General features: G+C 48.1%; 6 protein-coding genes across 6 annotated transcripts; 3 read left to right on the top strand and 3 right to left on the bottom strand.

Moving 5' to 3' along the window:
* Window positions 1-1,990: 1,990 nt before the first annotated feature.
* Window positions 1,991-3,262, top strand: M431DRAFT_72473 (hypothetical protein; the record flags this gene model as incomplete). The annotated part of the gene is made up of 2 exons (XM_024922029.1): window positions 1,991-2,686; window positions 2,744-3,262. 2 exons carry the CDS (start codon window positions 1,991-1,993, stop codon window positions 3,260-3,262), a joined length of 1,215 nt encoding a protein of 404 aa, XP_024779692.1.
* A 43-nt stretch (window positions 3,263-3,305) lies between these two features.
* M431DRAFT_130371 (hypothetical protein) lies at window positions 3,306-4,515 on the bottom strand. Its single transcript, XM_024912447.1, has 2 exons — window positions 4,388-4,515; window positions 3,306-4,340 (listed from the first exon to the last, which is right to left on the bottom strand). The coding sequence occupies exons 1-2, from the start codon at window positions 4,449-4,451 to the stop codon at window positions 3,394-3,396; spliced, it is 1,011 nt and encodes a 336-aa protein (XP_024779691.1). The 5' UTR covers window positions 4,452-4,515; the 3' UTR covers window positions 3,306-3,393.
* A 1,848-nt stretch (window positions 4,516-6,363) lies between these two features.
* M431DRAFT_502172 (hypothetical protein) lies at window positions 6,364-8,319 on the bottom strand. The gene has a single exon (XM_024918114.1). It carries the CDS (start codon window positions 8,219-8,221, stop codon window positions 6,614-6,616), a length of 1,608 nt encoding a protein of 535 aa, XP_024779690.1. The 5' UTR covers window positions 8,222-8,319; the 3' UTR covers window positions 6,364-6,613.
* Window positions 8,320-8,701: 382 nt separating this feature from the next.
* Window positions 8,702-9,671, top strand: M431DRAFT_170688 (hypothetical protein). Its single transcript, XM_024913024.1, has one exon. It carries the CDS (start codon window positions 8,857-8,859, stop codon window positions 9,652-9,654), a length of 798 nt encoding a protein of 265 aa, XP_024779689.1. The 5' UTR covers window positions 8,702-8,856; the 3' UTR covers window positions 9,655-9,671.
* Window positions 9,672-10,164, bottom strand: M431DRAFT_170689 (hypothetical protein). The gene has a single exon (XM_024913025.1). The coding sequence runs from the start codon at window positions 10,037-10,039 to the stop codon at window positions 9,689-9,691; it is 351 nt and encodes a 116-aa protein (XP_024779688.1). The 5' UTR covers window positions 10,040-10,164; the 3' UTR covers window positions 9,672-9,688.
* A 2,815-nt stretch (window positions 10,165-12,979) lies between these two features.
* On the top strand, window positions 12,980-23,063 carry M431DRAFT_130367 (hypothetical protein; the record flags this gene model as incomplete). Its single annotated transcript, XM_024912446.1, has 9 exons — window positions 12,980-13,358; window positions 13,412-13,697; window positions 13,784-14,309; window positions 14,372-14,543; window positions 14,575-19,970; window positions 20,044-21,352; window positions 21,411-21,670; window positions 21,764-22,716; window positions 22,783-23,063. The coding sequence occupies 9 exons, from the start codon at window positions 12,980-12,982 to the stop codon at window positions 22,889-22,891; spliced, it is 9,390 nt and encodes a 3,129-aa protein (XP_024779687.1). The 3' UTR covers window positions 22,892-23,063.
* Between the last annotated feature and the right edge of the window lie 56 nt (window positions 23,064-23,119).

Genomic DNA, 23,119 nt, shown 5'->3' with positions numbered 1-23,119 from the left:
AAGAAGGAGCAGTTGCGAAGGACTTTGCGGTCAATATATATACTGTGAATGGATGATTGAATTGAAGATGTTAATGATTCATGCCAAGCAGTCGAGTATCAGGACAACACTGAATAGCCTATTTATAGTCGTATATATGATAGAATTATACGATGAATTATATAAGACGACGCATGTTGCCACTAGTGTTTTACTTACGCCTGCCCCAGTTATGCCTGCATCCATAGGCTCCTTGATTAGGAAAGAGGATTTTTAAGCCCTTGATAGATCGCCTCAACTAATACGCCCGAGCCGGCTTTGGAAAGAGAAGGATCTCAGCTGGTCAACACCTACCTGCCTTGGCTGGCCAGGCTGTATTGCCGTATTGGCCAGAGCGCGCATGGTAGCATCAACGCCTGCCCCAATGATGTGACTGAAAAATGATGGAAGAGAGATGAAAAGCGGGACAGAAGCTTCAAAAGGTCTCGTGGAACAAAAGACGATGTTCTTTGGTAAGCATGTGCCAAGATTATGTTTGCTTTCTTATTTCAGCCCTCCCAAGATATGCAATAGGAGATGCCAAATTTTGCCCCACAGCTCGTAAAATCCTACGGTGAATCATTTCACCGCATAAGATTTGCTTGCACTACTGACTCTCTCTGGTACGCAGGTGAGATATACTAGTATCAAGTAAGCAAGCAACTTGCCATCGTACGATGCAACCTGGCTTCTAGAATATCCATGTTTCGCAACTACCGGAGTGTACGAGCTTCTAAACCCCGGAAAGCACTACTATTATACGAGCAACACATAGTATCGTGAAACATGTTGATGGTAATAACAATAACAATTAGTCTACTCTGTACTAATTCTATTTAAAATCCGATGTTCTGCTTTAGTTGGCGGCTCGTCCCGCGGATTCTTAATAGTGCGTGTGTGGTATTCAGCAAGTTCCAGGTGGACGTTAATAATAAAACAAAAACAAACAAACATCAGCAAGTTCCAGCCTTACAGGCGGTGTGCATGGCGCATGTAGGTCCAATCCTAACCTTGAATCCTTCCGCACATTTGAGCATCTGGTGTGTCAGTACTTTGCTGACGGGGTAACATTTGAGACTCGGCACAATTCCAACTACCGACTGCGCCCATCAGCTTCGGCCGGATTTAGACAGTTAGATCCACTATAAGCACGTAAAACCCTAAACACTTCTGAGGATATGACAATAATACTCTATATGGTAACCCATAGGCCTAGTAGCCCACATGCAAAAGTGAGATGTCCGATTCATGTCCCGTTAACTCCCCGGCAACTTCCAGATTAGGCCGCATAATTTGCATTTAGTTTTTGAATCATTCAGGGGCTTACATCTCTTGCATAGTTGTGGTTGATTTGTTGCGCAGGAACACCGTTGTTCGTCATACTGTGACTAAGTCATTATATATTCTCTGAGGACAGAAGATCCTAGGCATATCAGATACGCCAAGACAATACCTGAACTGGTATCCTCTTCTTATGTCTCTGAATAGAAGGTGCAATTCCTGGCTGGTTTCCAAATATCCGTGCTTTTCATTCTTCGTACTGTTTTGCCTTGCAAGTAGAAACCATATGTGCGCCATAAAGACGCCACTATACAGTGCCAGCCTTGTGACTTGTGAAGTGAACAGGTTTCGACAAATTAATCCTTGAGATGGAGGAGTCAAGCAACCTGCCTTTCTGAGCATCATCCGCTTACGCTGCCTCTCTGACCGGCATTAGTTGCTGATGCGGCTACGCTACCAATGAAAATTTTCCTTCCCCTGTAGGCCTGTGATCTGCGTATTCACAGTAGTGCGGAGAGCTAACCTCAACCACCTATATGTTGTGTCTCAAAAGTTCATCAAAGAGAAAGTTAGCAAGAGAAATCACAAACAAAATCGTACCGAAAAAATGGACAACTCGGTTGTCGACCCCGAAAAGACCGAGGCTGTCGAGTCCTCGGAAGAAACATCGTCAAGTCCCCCCTCCCCGGCGATGGACCCAACATCTCCTTCCAGATGGACTGCCTATCTTCAGATATTAGCTGGTCACTTGATGATCTTTGATACCTTTGGCTATATTGGATCTTGGGGCCTCTTTCAATCCTATTACATTTCTACCTTGGGCCGCTCGCAGTCAGACATATCTTGGATTGGAAGCATTCAACTCTTACTCGTCTTTTTCGTCGGTACCTTCTCGGGGCGCAGCCTTGATGCAGGATATCTCCGTATCACGTTAGCCATAGGATGCGCCCTCCAAATCCTGGGGATATTCGCTGCGGCTTCTGCCACCACGTACTGGCAACTTTTGCTGGCGCAAGGCATCTGCGTAGGTCTTGGAGATGGACTCATCTTTTGTCCCATGATCTCTCTCATCAGCACATACTACGATGACAAGAACAGAGCATTGGCCGTTTCCTTTGCTGCCGCTGGCGCTGCCACAGGTGGAATGGTGTTTCCAGCCATTGCTAAGCAGCTACTCCCGCGTCTTGGAGAACCTTGGTCGGTGCGAGTGATGGGATTTGTGTTTGTATTCAACTCGGCAATTACTCTGCTCGTCGTGAAGCCAAGAGTGGCGGCAAGAAAGTCCGGCTCTCTTGTTGAATGGACGGCCTTCAAAGAGCTTCCTTACTCACTCTACGCTATTGGCATCTTCTTAACCCTCTGGGGTCTCTACTTTGCCTATTACTATGTATGTACCTCTTATTTTTCTGGCGTACAGTTTTCTAATAATACTTTGCAAACGCAGATTTCAATATTCGGCTCCCACGTCATCCACGTTCCACCCGCCCAGTCTTTTTACCTCATCATCGCCATCAACGGTATCGGAATTCCAGGACGCATCTTCCCAGCCTGGCTCGCAGCCCGCGTCATCGGCAATGCACTACATGTGTTGATCCCTCTTACATTTGGTGCAGGAGTGCTTTTGTACTTCTGGAGGCTGGTACACTCATACTCGGGCCTCTTGGCATGGATCATTGTCTACGGTTTCTTTGCAAACGCCGTGCAGAGCCTCTTTGTGGGTAGCGTGGGCAGTTTGACCAAGGACCGCCAAAAGATGGGCGTCCGGGTTGGTATGATTTTCACCATTGTCAGCTTTGCTTGTCTCACTGGTCCGCCTATAGCCGGTGCACTGATTGACCTTGGCGATGGCGATTTCCTCTACGCTCAGATCTTTGGTGGAACCGCTGTAGTCCTTGGATCATGCGTTCTCACAGTGGCTGCTATCGCGAGTAGTCGCGAAACCAATTGGGATGCAAAGAAGTAGATAGAGACGCGAGAGAAAACTGCTATCGTTGTTTGTATTGATAGGAACAACAGCAACTCTGTTTGTATGGAAACTTGTTGCCACATATATGACCAAGATACAAGCGACATGATTCTTCAAAAGAGCCGAGCTCATTTTTTGGCCATCTTCAAGGTTTTGAGGAGTGGAGCGGCTTTGCCTGTATAGCCTGTCTTCCTCATCCACTCTTCCACGCTTTTAAATCGCGTTGGCAAGACCCGATCCAACACTTCATAATCCCCCTCCCATAGCTCATCCTTCCAACTATTCCAGAGACCAGAAAAGTTCTTTCGAACAGTAAGTAGAGTATTGGCTGCTGATGCACCGGACGCGCCTACTTTGGCTTCGGGATCAGAAAAAACGGGAAGGCTAAAATATTCATCCAGAGAAATATCCTTGTATACTGATTTCTTCCCCGTAACCTTGGAAAATGCTGCAGCGAGCTCATCACCCGTGACGGACTCTGTGACGACATCTAGGTTCCGTCCGTTGCTTTGCGACGGGTTGTCGAGCGTCCATCGGATATAGGCCGCATTGTCATCGAGGGATATCATTGGGCATCTACCTTGTCCAAGAGGCAATGCAAACACATGCACGTCATCTCTCGGCTCATATATCGGCACCAAAAACTCCGAGAGGCTTTCCATGTATAAGCAAGACGTTATAATTGACCAGGCCATGGGACTTGTCGGCTGCGCGGAAATAAATTCGGTAACTTTAGCCTTTCCGTCACAGTGTCCCGCCTGGTATTTGTCGTTAAAGTTGCCAAGTTTAGTAACATACGGGAGGCTGGCGTAAACAAAGTGCTTAACACCGAACTCTCGGGATAACTCATACAAGCGAATGCCCCAGTATATCTCGGCCATTTCACCGAGTGCGTGGCCATTAGTATTGGCAAACACGCGATCGACGCCGGGGAGGATGTTGCGGAGCGTTGGTTCGTCATAGCAGTTACCTTCCACAATCGTAACTCCAGGTAGCTTTGCAAGCACTTGGGCGTCCGATGAAGCCGCGTTCCTTGTTATAACTCGTACGGCATATTTACCATCCGACGTCAATGCTTTCCTATGTTAGTGTGCTGTCACTCAAATGAATGCTGATACATACCTTTAACGATAGGGATTCCCTGGGTTCCGGTTCCGCCAATGATGAGAACAGTCTCCGTTGCCATTGTTGATATAGATTTGGATCTTTGTTGATATAGATTTGGACCTTGGAATGAATCTGAAATGCAATGTTTAAAACCAGATGATTGAAGCCTAGAGAGCTATTACGGCCTATATTTTGACGGGAAATAGCAAAGGTTTATATAGCCAGAAAGGACCATGGCTAAAACGACGAGTGCCCAATCAGTCAGTAAACAGACCTACGTATTATGACAGCTCTTCGGATACTGGTCAGAAATCTTCTCGCAGCGGTCAGAAACGATATGCAAGTTGCGTTACATCATGGCTTTACCTCTGACAAATAGAACGGGAGAAAAAAGACGGATCAATTTGCAATCAATCCCGAAACCTTTCGTTGTAGACTTTTGGGCTACCATCGAGGCACTCAATTTCCACAGATCAAAAGTTGAAATCCACACCACGTTAAACTACATTAGGAAGGCACACCGTTTGGCAATTATTTTTGAAGATGCAAACCGTCATCTCTACACAAAAGCTATTATCGCGGATGAACTTGATCAAGCTGGATGGTTTTAATTAAGTTGGATGACTTTTAATCCAACTGAATAGCTTGCTACTACCTACCTATACCTTACTTTGGATAAGAGGAAATGACAGTTTGTATGCTTTTTACTAACAATTATTATCTAAGCCCTGCTATTTGCCCAATGTAGTTTAATAATGTGTGGAATTTTGACTTTTGGTGTGTGGAAATTAAGAGCTTTGCTAATACTCTCCGAACCTTATATTGACTCGGGATGCATTTGACCCCCTGCACTTTCCTATTCAGAAACGTGTTGCAGGCTACCTAATTGTCAACTGTTATTGCATCAAAGTCTCTAGACAGATTTCAAAGCCCGGATAGAAGAAATAGACGGTCCAATCCGAGCACCCACTTTATCTCTCAACATTTATTCAATATACTCAACCTTGTCCTTGTTCTATTTAGCCAAATACTCTCCTGAAATGCGTCACTTGCAACAAATAGAGATGATGAAGGACCAATTCATTTGTAATCAAGTGGAAGCCTTTGGTTGTAGACATTTGGACTCGTATGTGCATTCTCTGTTCATTCGGCGTTATTGTAGCCCGTACACCTTTCCTCTTCGAAAACCTGTTTCTGGCCATTCTCCATTGTTTTCGCGTTGAAATCAGTGGACATATTTCTACACTCCGACATGATGAATGGGCCGTCCGATCCGAGCACACCAGCTATCGGGGCCCTACCATGACATAGTAACTCTTCATGTGACCATTTTATCTCTCATCATTTATTCGATATACTCAGCCTTCCCCTAGTTATACTTGGCTAGATACTCACCTCAAAAAAGCGGCAATGAATATCTATCATATATTGTATCTTTAATGATGGTGCCGACAGGCAGTGTTGCCGTTGGCAGAAACGACAATGCCGAGTTCACTCGATGCAGTTAAAATATTGGTTTCGCAATCCGCGATGACACTTGTTTGGCCGGGGTTTTCTGTGGCTACGAATTGTGCATCTCATTGTTGGCATCTATCTCTGTTTAATAGACTTTGACGATCCCACTATGGAGGATATTGGAAGCTGCTGTTGCGTTTTGCTGGTTGTCGGCGCTTAATCTGATGGTAGGGACATACATACCCAAGGAGCCAAAGGCAGGCAGTCGCGCTGTATTATTTGGATTAACGAGGGACGAGAATGAACAGAGAAAGAGATACGATACATGTAGCCTGGGCTTGTAAGAAACCCTGGTAAATAACGGCCTTGTAAGTGAGTGGCGGAGAATAGTATCCAGCAAGAATGGCGGATGGGTCGAAGCCACAAACAGCTCGCTTTTCTAGTTACCCTGTTGACGACTCACCTCAAAGTGGCCGCTTTCATGCGGTTCTATCGTTGCATTTGGTAACATTCAAGCCTATTGAAATAGAGACAATTGTCGGTCAAAGCCGTGATCCCCCCCATAAAAGTTGAAAAATAAGATACGGTTAATTTTAAAGTTGGGCGGCTTGGCGGCAGCTATATTAGGCTGTGGGCCAAGGTCGAAGCTAAAGAGTCAGCTACTAAATGTAATCCATTCCATAAAGCTCCTCAGTTGCAAATGTGGCTTCATGTACGGATACCCAGGAACAGTTGACAGACTGCAACTGCTATTCGAGAAATTTGGTCAATATTACAATTATCTATTCATTCGTCCGGATCAGGTGAAAGCACTCTGACTCTCTTGTCTCCGCCGTCAACACTCTTCATCATGTCCAACCGCTTCCGTTTCCTACTGTCCTCCTCTTGTTGCATCTTGTCTCGGATGGGATGCCACACCTCGTCCGCAAGAGCATCTGCCGCACTCGGACGATCCTGTGGCTCCCATGCCAGCATTTGCCGTAAAAGCTTGACCAGTGGCTCCTTTATCAGTCCCTTTTTGGATTGAGTGTCTAATGTCATCTTTAAGCCGCCAAATGACTGTTTTGTGATCTTCATGTTCTTTGGTGGGACGGTAAAAGCAAAGAGCCATGAGGCTGCCAGTGCCCAAATGTCAAGTTTGGTCTCATCCAGATCTTGTCTCTGCTCACTCTGACTACTCCAGACCTCGGGCGCTACACAAACACTCGGGTCTGGCTTCTTGTTTGGTTTTCGCATGTTGAGGGAAATAGCCGCTCTCCTAGGAGGGAATGGGGCCTTTGATGTGGATTCTTCGGGTTCGGTGAAGATGAGCAGTGACTCTGGTATAATGTCTCCGTGAGTAATGCTTTGTTGGTGTAGCTCAACTAGGCCCAATAATGTCTGGTGAAACAATGCAAGGCGTTTTTCGTATGCGATATTCACCCATGGCATATCGCGAAAATTATTTTTGGCCAGGGGCATGGAATAGAATGTCCGCTCACAGCTATTGTCATTGACTTTCTCGAGCCCATTGGAAAAGCAGGGAGGCGAGATGTTATGTTGACACCACACATCTATGATGCCGAGTACACCTTTGTCTCGCTTCTTATTGTACTGACGAGCGATCTGTAGTCGGTTGCTGGCGTATGGTAGTAGTGCTGTTTTGTTGTGTAGCTGTTTGACGGCGACTGGTTCTCCCGTGAAAATGTTGACGCCTGATATTATTGACGTATCGGGTATCTTGTTGTGTAACCAAATGTTCCAAGAGGTTTTGGAGTGTGTCCTCGGGGCGGGGTTGAGTGCTGGTGAAGGGTAAAGTCCACGATAACCACTTGGATGTGTCTTGATCCTGTCCTCGCCTTGACCTTGAGCGACGAATTCAAGAACGAAGCGATAATCACCGAACCGAATAAAATTCTGAGTCCGTCGCATGACGCAACTTTGGATTCTCCGCAAAGCCAGCTCCAAATCTGCGTGATGCATATCGCCATGCTCATATGTGACGGGACGACTGGATGTTGTCTTGAGCATCAGCACACCGGTTTTTGCGTGAAAGTGAATGGTGGCATGTAAATCTTTAATGAATTGACGGGCTAAAGTGGCACTGAGCGATCCATCTGGAGGACACAGCAGAATGTCTGGCTTGAGATGGTCCAATTTCCGCTCAACGATTGCTGTGGGTGGACCGGCGCCTATTCGCCAGACATCTTTGCAGCCATGCTTGCTGGGTGATGATAGCGGTATTGACAACTCGTAGCCAATTGTTTTTCCGTGGCGTTTAAGGGATGAAAGTGATAGTTCAGATCGGATGTTGTCCAAGAGATGAGCGGCGGCTGTATTGGCGGCTGAGAAGCGGGCAAAAGTCACGACATCAGTGAGAGGCGCCGGTTGCGCTTCTGATGTATCGCCTGACATGAGGATGTTCGTCGTCTATGTGAGTAATACAGATATTTTGATGGTCTATGAGATGCGCGTCATGAGAGGATTGTAATGGGTGATGGCGTTGAGAGAAGTGATGCTGTTTTGAAGATGAGTATGAGAAGCTCAGCGTGAGATTCCATTTGATGCCTACAGCCCCTTGATGCTCACGCTGTATTATGTCAGCATTTTGACTACTAGGTACTAACCTAAGGTAATGAGGGTGACAAAAACACCGAGCAGCATACTAACCTACTAAGGTACTCCGATGTAGTGGCCGTATTACATGGTACAAAGGTCACTGAGGATGATTATTTCTCTCATTTTGTATAATTAATATTCTTGATGCATTTTTGGCTCTCCACCTTGTATGCAATCTTTTGTTTTCAGCGGCTCTAGTACTCTGTGGATGGTTTTTTGTTTACTTGGTTGCTGCAATTATTATTGCCGGGCGGGCAATTCGCCATCACGTGATCACAGCCATCTCGGATCATCTCCCTTAATCAACAAGGCGGTGCAGCTTCAACATCCAACATCAGCCTCACCACCCAACGATTAATTCCACGAGGTTTGCTCGCATCGCCACGACACGAATTATCACCGGAAGAATCGGCGCTTTACCGTCCGAAATCATGGCGAAACGGAAATCCGACGCCGAGGCGCCTTTGGCCCGCAAAAAGGCAAAGCTGCAGCAACCCCCCGTTCACGATGCTATTCACATTCACAATGGCCAGATTCCCGACATTCACGCCCTGCAATCGCCATACTCGCCGCCGCTGTCGATGGCCAGTCCCGAACGGCGAGAGAAGCGCAGGCGAACACCCGAATCTGATTCTCAGTCCGACGACACTCTCGAGCAACCAGTCGCAAAACGAGCTCGGACAAGCCAAAGTCCCGAATCACCAGATGCGAGCTCGGAGCCGTGGCCAAGCATCGAATACAATCCCTGCGAAGAAGAACCAAACTGGATGGAGCAGCTCTACGTCCGATCACACATGGAAGCCATGCTATTCCACGAAGAATACGACAGCGACACATCCGCCCATCACCAGGATGCGCTACCAAGCCCAGAACCGTCCGATCAGGACCTGACCGAAAGCGATGAATGGGAGTTTCCAACCGTCGATTCTATCAAAGCGCCGCAGTCTACACCAAAAACTTGCAGGCTACTCTCTCGCCAACGACGCAGACAACAACGCAACGCAACACCACCACCACCACCACCACCACCACCTCTCCAAAGAAAACACCGACAGCCTCCTCCCAAGATGGACAAGGATGGAAAAAGAAACAAGAGAAACAAGGAAGCTCTTTCGCCTGCTGTCGAGGCATTTCTGCATTCAAAACGATCATCCAGACGAGATACCAACTGCACATTGTGGCAGCTAGGCGACGATGGCACGGCATGCACAGTGTCGAGGGTGAGGTGATTCACATCACCGGGGATCTGGGACTGAGTGCGAGTCAACTGGAGGACATACCCGTTAACCTGGCAGGGCCGGGGGCAGCGGGCAGTCGTCTAGATGTTTGACTCCTGGCACCTCGTGACATCCGCATCAACTTGCATGCAGCATGGTCGTTAATCTGACAGGGTCGGAGGCAGCGACGTAGCTGAGAAAGTGTGCAAGTCACAGATGGGGCTGGTTCCAAAGACATGGTCGTTATCCTGGCAGGGCTGGGTGCAGCGGCGAAGTCTTTTTTGGATGGCTCATGAAGAGATTCCTGGTTGGCAGTTTCACTCACTACATGCATGTGTTGAGGATGAGCGAGCGCTATTTTGTCTGTTTGTCTGTCTTGTTTTTTTATGATACTCATGACGAGATTTTTATGATACCCTTTTTATGGTTTAGATATTGCTTCTATGGCAAGTTGAGATGGATCTATTGGTAGAGGAAGATGGGCTGTGCTACTCACAAGTGGCATCATGAGCGTCACAGAGGGAGTCTGGTCTCTGTATCTCATTGGATAGTTTGGATGCAAACACTGTCAGAATGACTAGCATGCTTTATGTAGAGATACAACGCTATACAGACTGGAGTGGTCACTTCACTTTTGCCATAGCGGTCTATTTCGACAGACACCCTTTCCCTCGGACTACTACCGAGACTTCAAAATAGCACACTGCATTGTGTATCCCTTGTCCAATATTGCATTCGTAGTGTAAGATGAATCATTGTTAGCAACCGGCGGCTAATTGGACACTTGGCATCAGCATCAGCATCAGCATCAGCATCACGCTTGTCCCTGTATCACATATGCTGATGGGATCAAGCTTAGGAGAAGAGGGAGAGGATTTTGATCCCGCAAAAGAGAATAAGCAGCCATGGCACTACTGTATCTATGGATGCTAAAGTCATTCCACAGTGGATTTCCCGCCCCCAGAGTCGAAAAAGAAACTAGCGGCGATGCGCATTGATTGCCCGTCGAAGAGTGCAGGGATCTTCAACCGGCTTGCCGTTTCTACAGTAGCTTCCGCCTTGATTCTTGTCATCTGTCCAACGGGGCGTTCGTAGTTGTTTCCGCATGAATTCTCACAACTCGATGGGGGTCATGTCATGCACCAAGACGAACGGCATCTCTTTGAGCCTCCTAAATCGAGGTAGTACGTAGACGTTGACAGCCATCTCATATGCATCGTGGAAATCTAGCTTTGTTTTGAGTCTTTGCTCTCCAGGAGGGGAAGGGGGCCGACATCGGTTTCTGAATTGCATTTGGTTTTACACATCGATTTGGATCCAGATGGGCATCTCGCTTTCAGTATGTAGAATTGAAGACGGCCGTACAGAAGAGAGAAGAGATCTGGTAGGTGATGCTAGTTGTCTGCAACGACGATTGACGAAATTCACAGCCACATTTCTGGAGTAACAGTGGCTATAAGAAAGGCTAAGAAGTCATAAATATACCTCGGTTTCCACCACACTTACCCATGAACATTCAATATTTTGGGGAGTTCCTTAGAATTGAACAATCAGCAGGTATCAACCAGATTGGCTCTGCTGTAAAACTCGCCAAAGGTTGATCATCTGCGGTACAGTCTCTATCTTATGCCAGTCGATATCTACAACCCTGTCCAGTCGGTAAAACGCCAAAACCCCCATGGAGCTCGTTGCTCTAATAAAAGCGACCAACCTTTTTCTGACTGGTCGCGGGGTTTAAACAACGCCGACAATCTTTAAACCCAGAGCCCCCGCCAGTGAGCGTCAACCTCGGCGATAGATGAAAAAACAGACGCCCGATTAACTGTGCGATTAATTCGCCAAAGCAATTGCTGCTGGTAATGATTCAAGTCCTCTGGTGGATGCCCCGGCGTTTGTATATGAATGTCTAAACACATATTAGACGCTGAATCGGCCCGTTGGCGGGGAACGAACGATTCAAGCTTGGAAAAAACCCTGCTAGCTCTGGGGATTGCCTCGTGTCCATATACCGTGTCGTATGAAGCTACCGGTCCTGGTTAAATCGCTGCGTGGTTTATACAAGTCCGTCTTACATGGAGAACTACCATCACCTCCAAGCACCAGATATGCAAAGATGATCACTACCTGCTAGTCGAATGCTAGGACTTGCGGGCCGCTAGGACTTGTGGCTTCATTCTTTTCCACTGGTCACAATTGCTTGAATACCTCGCAAAGACATTGATTGCTAGCTTAGGCTATGCATGAGTTATTGAAGACATGACATGTATCTTTGAGGTAAATGTTTGTTACATGTGAATATCGCTATACTTCCCTCTTTGAACAATTATATGGAGAACTCGATTACGCCTTCTGGGACTGGCGATAACCCCTGCACATCACAAGCCATACATCTACGCGTGTACACCCTGTCTCGTGGAAGTCATATACCTGCCGCGCGCAAGATAAATTAAAGCATGATTACTTGCATCATACTGACATCTGACGTTACACAAGATGGTTCACGTAGATCTAGACGATGATACGTGTGCCAGCAAAATGCCTTGAATTATCTACCGAGAAATCTCGATTTGGAAAAGAGAACGAGCACGAGCATTTTTCGTCCCATGTTTTCATTGGTGACATGCACGGCATGCAAATGCCTGCCATGTGAGCCACTAGAGTCTTTACAGCATAGGTGCTCACCATCGTGCTAGATCTGAATCCTTCTGATGGAGCACATACGAGCGTGAGCAATACATTTCGGTGGAGATGTCTGGAGAAGATGCTCCATCCAGCCCCCTCAACGATATCCGGGGCAGCTTACAGGACAAACAACTCCATTCCCCCCCGCCTACTGTACAGTGAGGTTTTGCGGGGAGATGTTCTTCGCTACGACATCCGTCCATTTCACCCCTGACGGCATATCACAGCGGACCACCATTTCTTTTGGGGGAGGGTGGCATTGCATGCGCTCCAATGGAACCTCAGATGTCCTGCTTGCCAACACCTAGCCCTGCCCGACGCGGCGGTATAACGTAAAAGTGAGATTCATTGAATTACTCGGGCTTTCTACCAAAACTATCAGATGATGACTGCATGGCTAATTTTTTTCCAATAAACTTGGCTTCCGTCCTGTGTTTTAGAATAATGGAGCAACAAGCATGGGTTTCAACCAAGTTCATGGGCCAGTGTTTATCAGATTCTGTATTCAGAAAACGTGTGGGGTGAAAGAGGAGTCGAGGTGAGAACTACGTTGTATATATATACAATTTGATCCTAGGATCTCGGCCGAGTAAACAGTAGCTGCTATGTGCTCCGTACACTGTTCAATTTCACTCTGAAGCCCAAATTAAACAAAATGACATCCCCAGAGCCTGTTCCCATTGCCATCGTGGGCATGGGCTGTCGGTATCCCGCAGGAGCCACCAGCCCGGAGGAGTTGTGGAACGTCGTTGCTGAGGGTCGAAGTGGATGGACAGAAGTGCCTCTGGATAGATTCAACCATGAGGCATTCTACCATCCCGAGCCTGAGATTCCAGGTACCATCAACCAGAAGGGAGGTCACTTTATAGACCAGGACATTTCTGCATTTGATGCTGGCTTCTTTGGAATAGCACAGCAAGAAGCAGAGACACTGGATCCACAGCAGCGTGTCGTGCTTGAGACTTCATGGGAGGCTATTGAGAATGCTGGCATTCCAATGCATCACCTCAAGGGGTCAGACACTGGAATATTTGGTAACGTGCAGCTCCTAACCATGCTATTGACTTACTGGCTAACGTTTCTCAAGTGGCCATGTTCGGTCATGACTTTGAGCAAGCAACACACAAAGACCCAGTGGCCGTCTCCAAATACCACAACCTTGGTGTAGCACGCCCGTTGCTCGCAAACAGAGTGTCGTACATCTTTGATCTTCAGGGCCCTTCAGTTGTAGTTGATACTGCTTGTTCAGGGAGCTTGGCAGCTATTAGCTTAGCCTGCCAAAGTCTTCGCTCAGGAGAGACGTCCATGGCATTAGCAGGTGGTGTGAATCTGATATTTTCTCCAGACCAGATGTCTCTCATGTCAATGACTGGGTGAGTTTTTGATGAACAGTGGACGGGGTTTTTTTTTTTTGGACATTGTCACGTATAAACGAGACTAACATGTACATTCGCAATAGGCTCTTTAACGACGAAGGGAGATCTTTTACATTCGACACTCGCGGTAACGGCTATGGTCGAGGAGAAGGCGTAGGAATCGTTGTCCTAAAGCGCCTAGATGATGCGTTACGTAACGGGGACACCATTCGCGCCGTCATTCGAAACTCGGGCATCAACTCCGATGGTCGAACAAACGGGATCATGCTTCCTAACCAAGCTGCTCAAGAGCGCCTCGCAAAGAGCTTATTCCAGAGCCTCCCGTTCAACCCTTCTGACGTGCAGTATGTAGAGGCACATGGCACAGGAACCAAAGCCGGAGACAAAGTCGAAGTAAACACCATCCGAAATGTCTTTTGCGAGGGCCGCGAGAGCGAAAATCCGGTATTTGTTGGCGCTACAAAACCCAATCTTGGGCATTCTGAAGCTGCCAGCGGCACTGCAGGTCTTATCAAGACGGTTATGGCGATGGAAAAGGGACTGATTCCGCCAAACATTCTGCTGGAAAACTTTAAGCCTGGGCTGGAACCGGGTCACTGGAGTATGGAGGTGAGATGAACTTCTAATTCGAGATGATGGAAGTTCGCGTCGTTTCTAATGAAAGAAAATAGATTGCACGATCGCTCACACCTTGGCCGTCAACAAAGACGAGCCGAAAGGCTGTTGTTAACAGCTTTGGATTTGGAGGGACAAATGCAATGCTGCTTTTAGAATTTGGACGGGTTTACGATGGTAACTATGATCAGTCACCTCAGGTAAAATATCTGCTGACACGAATATTTTGTAGGCGCAAACAATTACATCAATGGTCTAGATCGCGACGAGCGCATCAGGCCAGACGAACCCAGGATTCCTCGTCTATTCCCTCTATCCGCCACATCAGAGTTTTCTCTCCAAAATTATGCCAAAGATCTTGCGGATTATTTGAAACGTCGAGGCGACATTCGACTTGACGATCTTTCTCATACTCTCACGGGACGAAGATCTCAATTTCAGTGGCGCTCGAGCATCGTTGCTGAAGACGTCGATTCTCTCATCCAGAGTCTTTCGGCAAAAGATCTGACGAGAAGTAAAATTCCGAACAAAACAGCAAATGCCTTTGTCTTTACCGGACAAGGCGCTCAATGGGCGAGGATGGGCCACAATCTGCTATCAGCTGAAGCCAATGAATTCACCCGCTCCATCTCGGTTTCAGAACAACTGCTCAAGGAATTTGGCGCTCAATGGAGCCTTATCGAAGAATTGTCCAAGGATACAGCATCGAGTCGCTTAAACGACAGTACATACGGCCAACCTGCCAGCACAGCCGTTCAAATCGCTCTCGTTGATCTCTTGAAGAGCTGGAATGTCCTGCCCTCGGCGGTAGTTGGCCACTCCAGTGGTGAAATCGCCGCAGCGTATGCTGCTGGAGCTATTTCTCACAAGTCGGCCATGCTTGCTTCATACCACAGAAGCTTCCTAGCTGAATTGTCCAAGCAACGGACTACGCAGCGAGGAACTATGCTGGCTGTTGGGCTTGGATGCGAAGATGCTGAAAAGTACATTGGAAAACTTGAGGCTCCAGGCATTGTGGTGGCTTGTATCAACAGTCCGTCGAGTGTGACAATCTCTGGTGACGCAGATGGTATTTCAGCGTTGAAAGACGCTCTCGATGAAGATCAAATATTCAACCGGCGGCTTAAAGTTGATACAGCGTATCACTCTCACCACATGAAGCTTGTCAGCTCTGACTATCTGCAACAGCTCGAAGGCCTCGAGGCAAGCTCAACAGATTCCTCGATTCGCTACTTTTCTAGCGTTACAGGACAAGAAAAGTTGGATGGATTTGGTGGTTCATACTGGGTCGAGAACTTGGTGTCCCCAGTCCGCTTCTCAGATGCTTTGCAGAATTTGTATCATCAAGTAAAGCAAGGCTCCCTCAACATTGTCGAAATAGGTCCACACTCGGCTCTCTCTGGGCCGGTCAAACAAACCCTGGCAGGGCTGCAGAGTGAAGGATCTTCATACACCTATATTCCTACGTTGGTACGTAATGAACATGGCGTCAGGTCTCTCATGAATGCGGGATCGAGTCTCTTCCGTGCTGGCAGCGACATCGATATGAGCGCTGTGGCTTCACTCAGCATCTCACGCTCATTGCCACCAGCAGTCCTTGGAGACTTGCCGACGTATCACTGGAACCACATGACTACTCATTGGACAGAGTCGCGCCTAAGCCGCGAGTACAGATGTCGAAAGTATCCTTCTCATGACCTTTTGGGTTCTCGAGTGATTGAATCATCGGATAGCCAACCCAGTTGGAGGATACTCTTGAGTACTGGCAGGCTGCCGTGGCTGCAAGACCACGTCGTCGACAACTTCATCGTGTTCCCCGCTGCTGGATACATGACGATGGCGATCCAGGCCCTGCAACAACTGAATCAGGATCGTCGCCCAGATCTAAAGCCCAAGGGTTACAGGCTGAAGAATGTTTCCTTCAAAAAGACCTTGACGCTGCCCAAAGATGACACACCTGTTGAAGTCATTATATCATTCCAATATGCCGACTCGAATGATTCTTGGACATTTACCGTCTCTTCCATATCAGATCAAGGGAAATGGCAGGACCACTCAAGTGGAACTATATCAGCTGTCTTTGAAACTGATTTGGATGAGATTGAACAAACTCGTGAAGCAGAATACAGCCAAAGGTCTCAGAACTCCCGGCTTAAAAGCGCAGGTGAGAATTGTAACAAGGTCATTTCGCACAAGGAGCTATATGCGCAGATGGCTGCGACGGGCAACCAGTATGGCCCTACATTTGCAATCAACGACGAAATGCGAATAGCAAGCTTCCAATCTCTGAATAAACTTGTTGTGCCAGATATTCTTGCAAAGATGCCTGGCAAGTTTATGCAGCCACACGTTATTCATCCCACAACGCTCGATGGAATCATTCAGTCATGTCTTCCTGTTTTCCAACAGCACTCCATCAAGGGCTCCGTTATGCCTATTCTCATCAGCGACGTGTATATTTCGACAGATATTGCCAATAAGCCAGGCAGCCAACTCCAGGCCGTGTGCGATTTGAGCGACGTGTTTGCACACTCTACGAGCTTTAGCACCGCAGTTTTTCAAGTGGGAGAGAATGGTGAGCCACAATGTGTCCTCACAATGGACAGAGGAGAGATTCGCGTTGTCGGAGAGGCTCAGTCTTCTCAAGCCATCAGCAACGACAACATCTTCAAGGTGGAATGGGGCCTCGACACTTCATCAATTACCGCCAAGATCATCGAGTCTGTAGTGATTCCCTTACAGTCCGACGAGGCCGGCATTTCTCAGGCAGAGAAAGTCAATCTGACCTCTGTTGCTTGCGCGAGATATATTGACTGGGCTGTTAGAGAAATGCATGATCGTGGACTATCTGTAAAAGATGACCATCGAGTCAATTGGTGGAAGTTGCTGCAAAAGTTTGCTGCCTCGGAAGTAGGCAAGTCGCTCATCAAACAGAGCCCAGAGACCAAAGAAGAGTTGGATAAACTCACCTCAAGGCTGGGCGTTGAAGGAGAGGCCGTGGCCAGGATTGGACCAGAGCTGATTCCCCTCTTGACCGGCGAAACTGATCCGCTCACTCACTTCCTCAAGGATGATCTTTTGTTCAGAGTGTATCACTCTGATGAAGGCGCTCGACCCAACCAATACATGGCTGACTACGTCAAGATGCTCACGTTCCAGAGGAGAGATCTCAGGATTCTAGAAATTGGAGCCGGCACTGGAGGCACGACATATCGCATTTTTCAATCATGCACTCCCAACGGCGATAGTTTCTGCGCGGAATACATGTACACGGACATTTCTTCCGGATTCTTCGAGGCTGTTCGCACAACCCGCTTGAAGGACTGGGCCCACCTCTTGACATTCCAGACCCTGGATCTCGAAAAGGACGCGGCGGAGCAAGGATTCAAAGAGCACTCTTACGATCTCGTCGTAGCTGCAAACGTCGTCCACGCTACACGATCTCTGGCAAAGTCACTCAATACCATTCGAAAGCTACTAAAGCCGGGCGGTGTACTTGGTCTTGTGGAACTTACCAGGACGACGCCGTACATCAACATGACGTTTGGATCGATTCCTGGTTGGTGGGCTGGTGTTGACGAGGGACGAACTGAAAGCCCGCTTCAATCTGCTGAGCAGTGGAACGCGCATCTTCAAAACGCTGGATTTTCGGGGGTTGATCTGGCTGCGTATGATCTTCCTGAGCCTGAGAGACATTGTGCTCTGCTATTGTCGACCGCTGTAGCAGCTCAGCCGTTGGATAATATACTTGATGCTCCCCGATTCAAAATCCTGAATTCTATCGGAGAGAATCAGTATGCACATGGATTTTCAGACAAATTAGCTACCGCTTTGACTACCAAGGGCTTTCAATCTTCCATTGACGAGTGGGAAACGACTGCTGTCGACGATTCGCGCTCCTACATCATCATCGAGTCTTCAAACCAGCCTCTCCTCACACAAGCCTCCAGCGAGAAATTTGCCCGCATCACTGAATTATTATCCAGTGTGAAGAAGGTGTACTGGATTAGCTTCGCAAACGCCAGTAGCAATGTCGTGCCAGAGAACTCGTTGATCACGGGAGTCTCGAGATCCGCGCGAAACGAGAATCCCCATCTCGATTTCTTCACTGTTGACGTGCAAGACTCTCTGGATCAACATCCGGACCAAATCTTGCAGGCTATCACATCATTCATCAGTTCTAAAGAAGACAAGATTGCAAAGGACGAGCCCCGTGAGTTTGAGCTCATGTACAAGGATGGCAAACTTCAAATCCAGCGCTTCGTCGCAAACGAGAAACTCTCGCGGGCAGTTTCCACCACTTCAGACGATTCAGAGACGGAGGAAGTCAAATTCCATCAGCCTGAGCGTCCCCTCAAGATCAACGTCGACAAGCCCGGCCTCCTAAACAGTCTCGTATTCATCGACGATGATGCCGGCGAACTCGGTCCCGATGAGATTGAAATCCAGTCTTACGCCTGGGGCCTCAACTTCTCAGACGTCTTTATTGCTCTCGGCCAACTCCCTCCCACGCAGCCCATGGTCGGCGAAAGCGCAGGTATCATTACGGCTGTTGGATCCAACTTCAAATCGCAGTATAAGCCCGGTGATCGTGTAACGGCCATGTTCGGCACGCCTTATGCCAGTCGAACCAGGACAAACGGACATTTGATCCATCGCATTCCTGATACTCTGTCATTCACCGATGCTGCCTCGATTCCTCTGACTTTTGCAACGGCATACTACTCGCTCTTTGACTGTGCCAATCTCCGTCCAGGGCAGACAATTCTGATACACTCTACCTCCGGAGCTTTGGGCCAAGTAGCCATCAAGATTGCTCAACGACTTGGCGCCGTCATTTTTGCCACTGTTGGTAGTGTCTCCAAGCGTGAAGTTCTCATGGAACAATACGGTATCCCGGAGAGTCACATTTTTAGCAGTCGCACAACCGATTTCGCAGCCGGTGTCAAGCGACTTACGAATGGCGCCGGGGTGGACGTGGTTCTCAACTCTCTCTCTGGTCCTATGCTTCATGCTTCTTGGGAGTCTGTCGCTGCATTTGGAACCTTTGTGGAGGTGGGCAAGACGGACATTTCCCGACGCAGTCAACTGAACATGAAGCCATTTGAGAGGAATTTGAGATTCGTCAGCGTGGACCTGGTAGGACTCTCAAAGCAGCGACCAGCAGAGTGCCAGAAACTTCTAGAGAGAATATTTGCCGACTTTGGAGAAGGACATTTCACACCGCTGCCAGTAACTGCCTTGCCTATTGGCGATATCGAAAAAGCCTTCAGACTGATGCAGAGCCGGAAGCATACTGGGAAAATTGTTCTAGAGGCTTCCGATGAGTCTACAGTTCAGGCCAAGGTAAAGCCTCTTCAACTACGAGCCAATGGGACGTACATGATTGTTGGCGGCCTTGGAAGTTTGGGCAAGCATCTGTGCAGGCATCTCCAAGAAAAGGGCGCACGGCACATTGCCTTGTTTACGCGACAGAGCTATGATGACGCGGTCAGGGAGGAGATGGAGAAAGAGCTCACTGATGTTCCCGATGCTGTTGTCAAGATTGTAACGTGCGATGTTGGAGATGCCAGCGTGGTTGAACAAGTGGCCAAGCAACTTAGTCAAGACATGCCGCCAGTAAGAGGCATTCTTCACGGTGGTATGGTGCTCTCGGTAAGTCGAGTCGAGTCTATATGGTCTGAAGAGAATAATATCTTGTCAGTATGATGCTAACAATCCTCATCAGGACCGAACAATATCTCAAATCACACAGCAAGACTTTGAGATTGCCCTCTTGCCCAAGTACCATGGCACAATCAACCTCTACAACGCATTCTACAACAAAGACGTCGACTTCTTCATCAACCTCTCTTCTCTTTGTGGTGTTGTCGGCACAATTGGACAGTCCAATTACGCGGCTGGAGGCACATACCAGGACATGTTTACGCACACTCAAGTATCTGCAGGCCGCAAGAACTTTGTCACTATCGACTTTCCCTTGATTAAGAGCACATATACCGTTACCCAAGAACACACTCACTCTTTGGCTAGACAGGGCGTTCAGTTACTTCCTATTGAGATTGCACTGCCTGTTGTGGACTATGCGATGAGTGGCAAAGCGTTCAAGGATGGCAATCACCAGATTGCCTTTGGCCTCGATCCCCAATCCTTTATTAACCAAACGATTCCAGGTGGAAGAGTGCCACCACTCGTGTCTCATATTTTGTCTGCTCACGGCCGAGGCCTCGCGCGTCAAGCCAGCCGCGAAAATGAACAGACTGCAGAAGAGAGAATTGCCCTTGCATCAACTGTCGAAGATGCAGAGGAACTGGTTCTGATTGCAATCCGCGACAAGATTGCGTCTCTTACCGTGCTGGAAGCCGAAGAACTTGATGTCGACCAGTCCATTGCAAACATGGCGCTTGACTCACTTGTCGCTACCGAGATTAAGAACTGGATCACTAACAAACTGCAGGCGCCAGTCCAAACGTCGGACATTTTGGATGCGCCGAGTCTTCGTTATCTTGCTGCTTTTGTCACCAAAGGCTCCAACTTGGTGAAGAGCAAGGTCGGCTCACAGCAGAATGGGCAGAACGACGATACAAATGGCGACAGCAACGCTATGAATGCCAAGAGAGAGGTTGCTCTTCCCAAGTATCCCATGCAGACGCTCGAAGGAACCCTGGACATCTTCCTCGATTCAGTCGGCCACATTGCAAACGAAGATGAGTTGAAGGTTACTCGCGAAGCCATCGGCGCTTTCCAGGCCCCTGATGGACTGGGACAGCAGCTGCAAAAACGACTGGCCAAGATGTCAGGCGACGAAGGCGAGAATAACGAAGTTGTCGACATGTATGTGAGGAACAAGTGGCTCCGAGGACGAGACTGGAGGCCTAGGCTGCGAAACTTTTTCGCGACTCTGCCTGGACAAGATACGCTTCGCCAACCTCAGGCGAATCAGGCGGCGGAACTCACATTGGGGGCATATAAATACAAGCTGGCTCTGGATGCGGGAACAGTTCAGCAGGATTATTACAACGAACAGGCACTGGACAGTAAGTGAAGCTGAAACAAGTTCCATTCTCATGATGATACTGACATAATTCGATTTAGTGGCGACTGTTTATTGGTTATTCAGCACGAATCGTACCCCAGCCCTTGGATGCGACGGTTACGACAGATACCCAGAGAGTGATTACATCGTTGTTATGAAACGTGGACACACATACAAGGTCCCCATGAGAAATCGCAACGGCGAGGTTGTAGCGTACAACAAGCTCGTATCCATCTTCCAAGCAATTTCTCAGCATAGTCCAGAGGAAACAAACTGGACAAGTCTACTCACTACTGCAAATCGCGACGAGTGGGCATTTGTAAGTCTGAAACATCAGTCATCTTCCCCCAAACACTTCTGAACTATCATCTACTTTGTCAGAGAGAATCTTGAAAAGCTAACTGTATTTCAGGCCCGTGACGAAATAATAATGGGAAGCGAAGACGGCCGCAACTTTGTTAAAACAATCGAAGAGTCTCTCTTCATCATCTACCTCGAAGACGTCTCCCCCGAAACAGCAACCGACCGAGCAGACATCTTCCTCTTGGACGACAATTCCAACCGATGGTTAGACAAGACACTCTCCTTTGTCGTATGTGCCAACGGCGTGTCTTCCATCTGGGGCGAGCACACCATGGTCGACGGCACCACGTTTGGCGGCTTGATCAAAGCCCTCAGCTCGCCTTCAAACAAGCCATTCCAAACATCCAACGGATCATCTTCCGATAACATCGTGGTTGATAGTGACTTTTCCCATATTCCATTCACGTTGCCAGCGACCCTCTCAAAACGCATCTCTCCGCTCCAAGTCCAACACCAACGAGCCCACGATGGCTACACACTCGCCAACCTCACGCACACTTACTACGCAGCCACTTATCTAAGAAAGCACAAACTCCCGCCAAAGACTGTCATCCAGCTGGTAATCCAAGTAGCCGTCCGCCGCCTCTTCGGATACAACCCCCTGGGCGCGGTGGACGTAATTTCCCAGCGCCCTTTCCGCGGTGGACGAACAGACATGATCTACATCATGACGCCACCCGTCCAGGCATTCTGTGCTGCAGCTGAGGATCCTTCTGTCAGTGGTGTTGAGAAACGACGATTGTTCCTGGAGGCCGTCAAATCGCACGCAAGGCTCGTGGCGCTGGCAACTCGAGGAAGAGGATTTAGATGGCACCTCATGGCACTCCGCGAGATGATGGAGCCTGGCGAGGAGCTTCCTGCGTTTTACAAGGACACTGTTTTCGCGAGGACGAGTGAGCGGCCGGTTTGCACGAGTTTCACGGAATTTGGACTTCCAGAGATGGGACGGTGTCAGCCTCACAAGCCTGACGTGTGGGTTGGTGTGCAGGTCTTTGACGAAAGGTAAGCAAGAGTATCAGACACGGGAATGAAGCATGAAGAATTGTTTGCTGACAATGACGTGTTTAGAGTTCAATTCACGGTGATTAATGGAGAGAGGAAATCGGACGAGTTTGTGGAGCATCTGAAGGCGGCTGCAGAGGTTGTGAGAGACATAATCGAGGTCAATGCGGTGTAAGAGTTACGATAGGCTATGACTTTTGGATGGCATTATTGGATAAAACTCGAAATATTGCTATTGGCTGTTTCGACTAATTTTATCCAAAAACGGATTTGACTATAGTGAATCTCTTGCATTCCCCATGCGAGGGATACTTTAGATTGCACAATTCTTCACGATGATATGCTAGCTGTGTTTGACAACACGATGCCAAAACATTTTGTAAAGCAATATTCTATTCGTTTC

The sequence above is a fragment of the Trichoderma harzianum genome, assembly GCF_003025095.1.
Source record: "Trichoderma harzianum CBS 226.95 unplaced genomic scaffold M431scaffold_1, whole genome shotgun sequence".
Taxonomy (NCBI): domain Eukaryota; kingdom Fungi; phylum Ascomycota; class Sordariomycetes; order Hypocreales; family Hypocreaceae; genus Trichoderma; species Trichoderma harzianum.
This window is presented reverse-complemented; position numbering and strand designations above follow the sequence as displayed.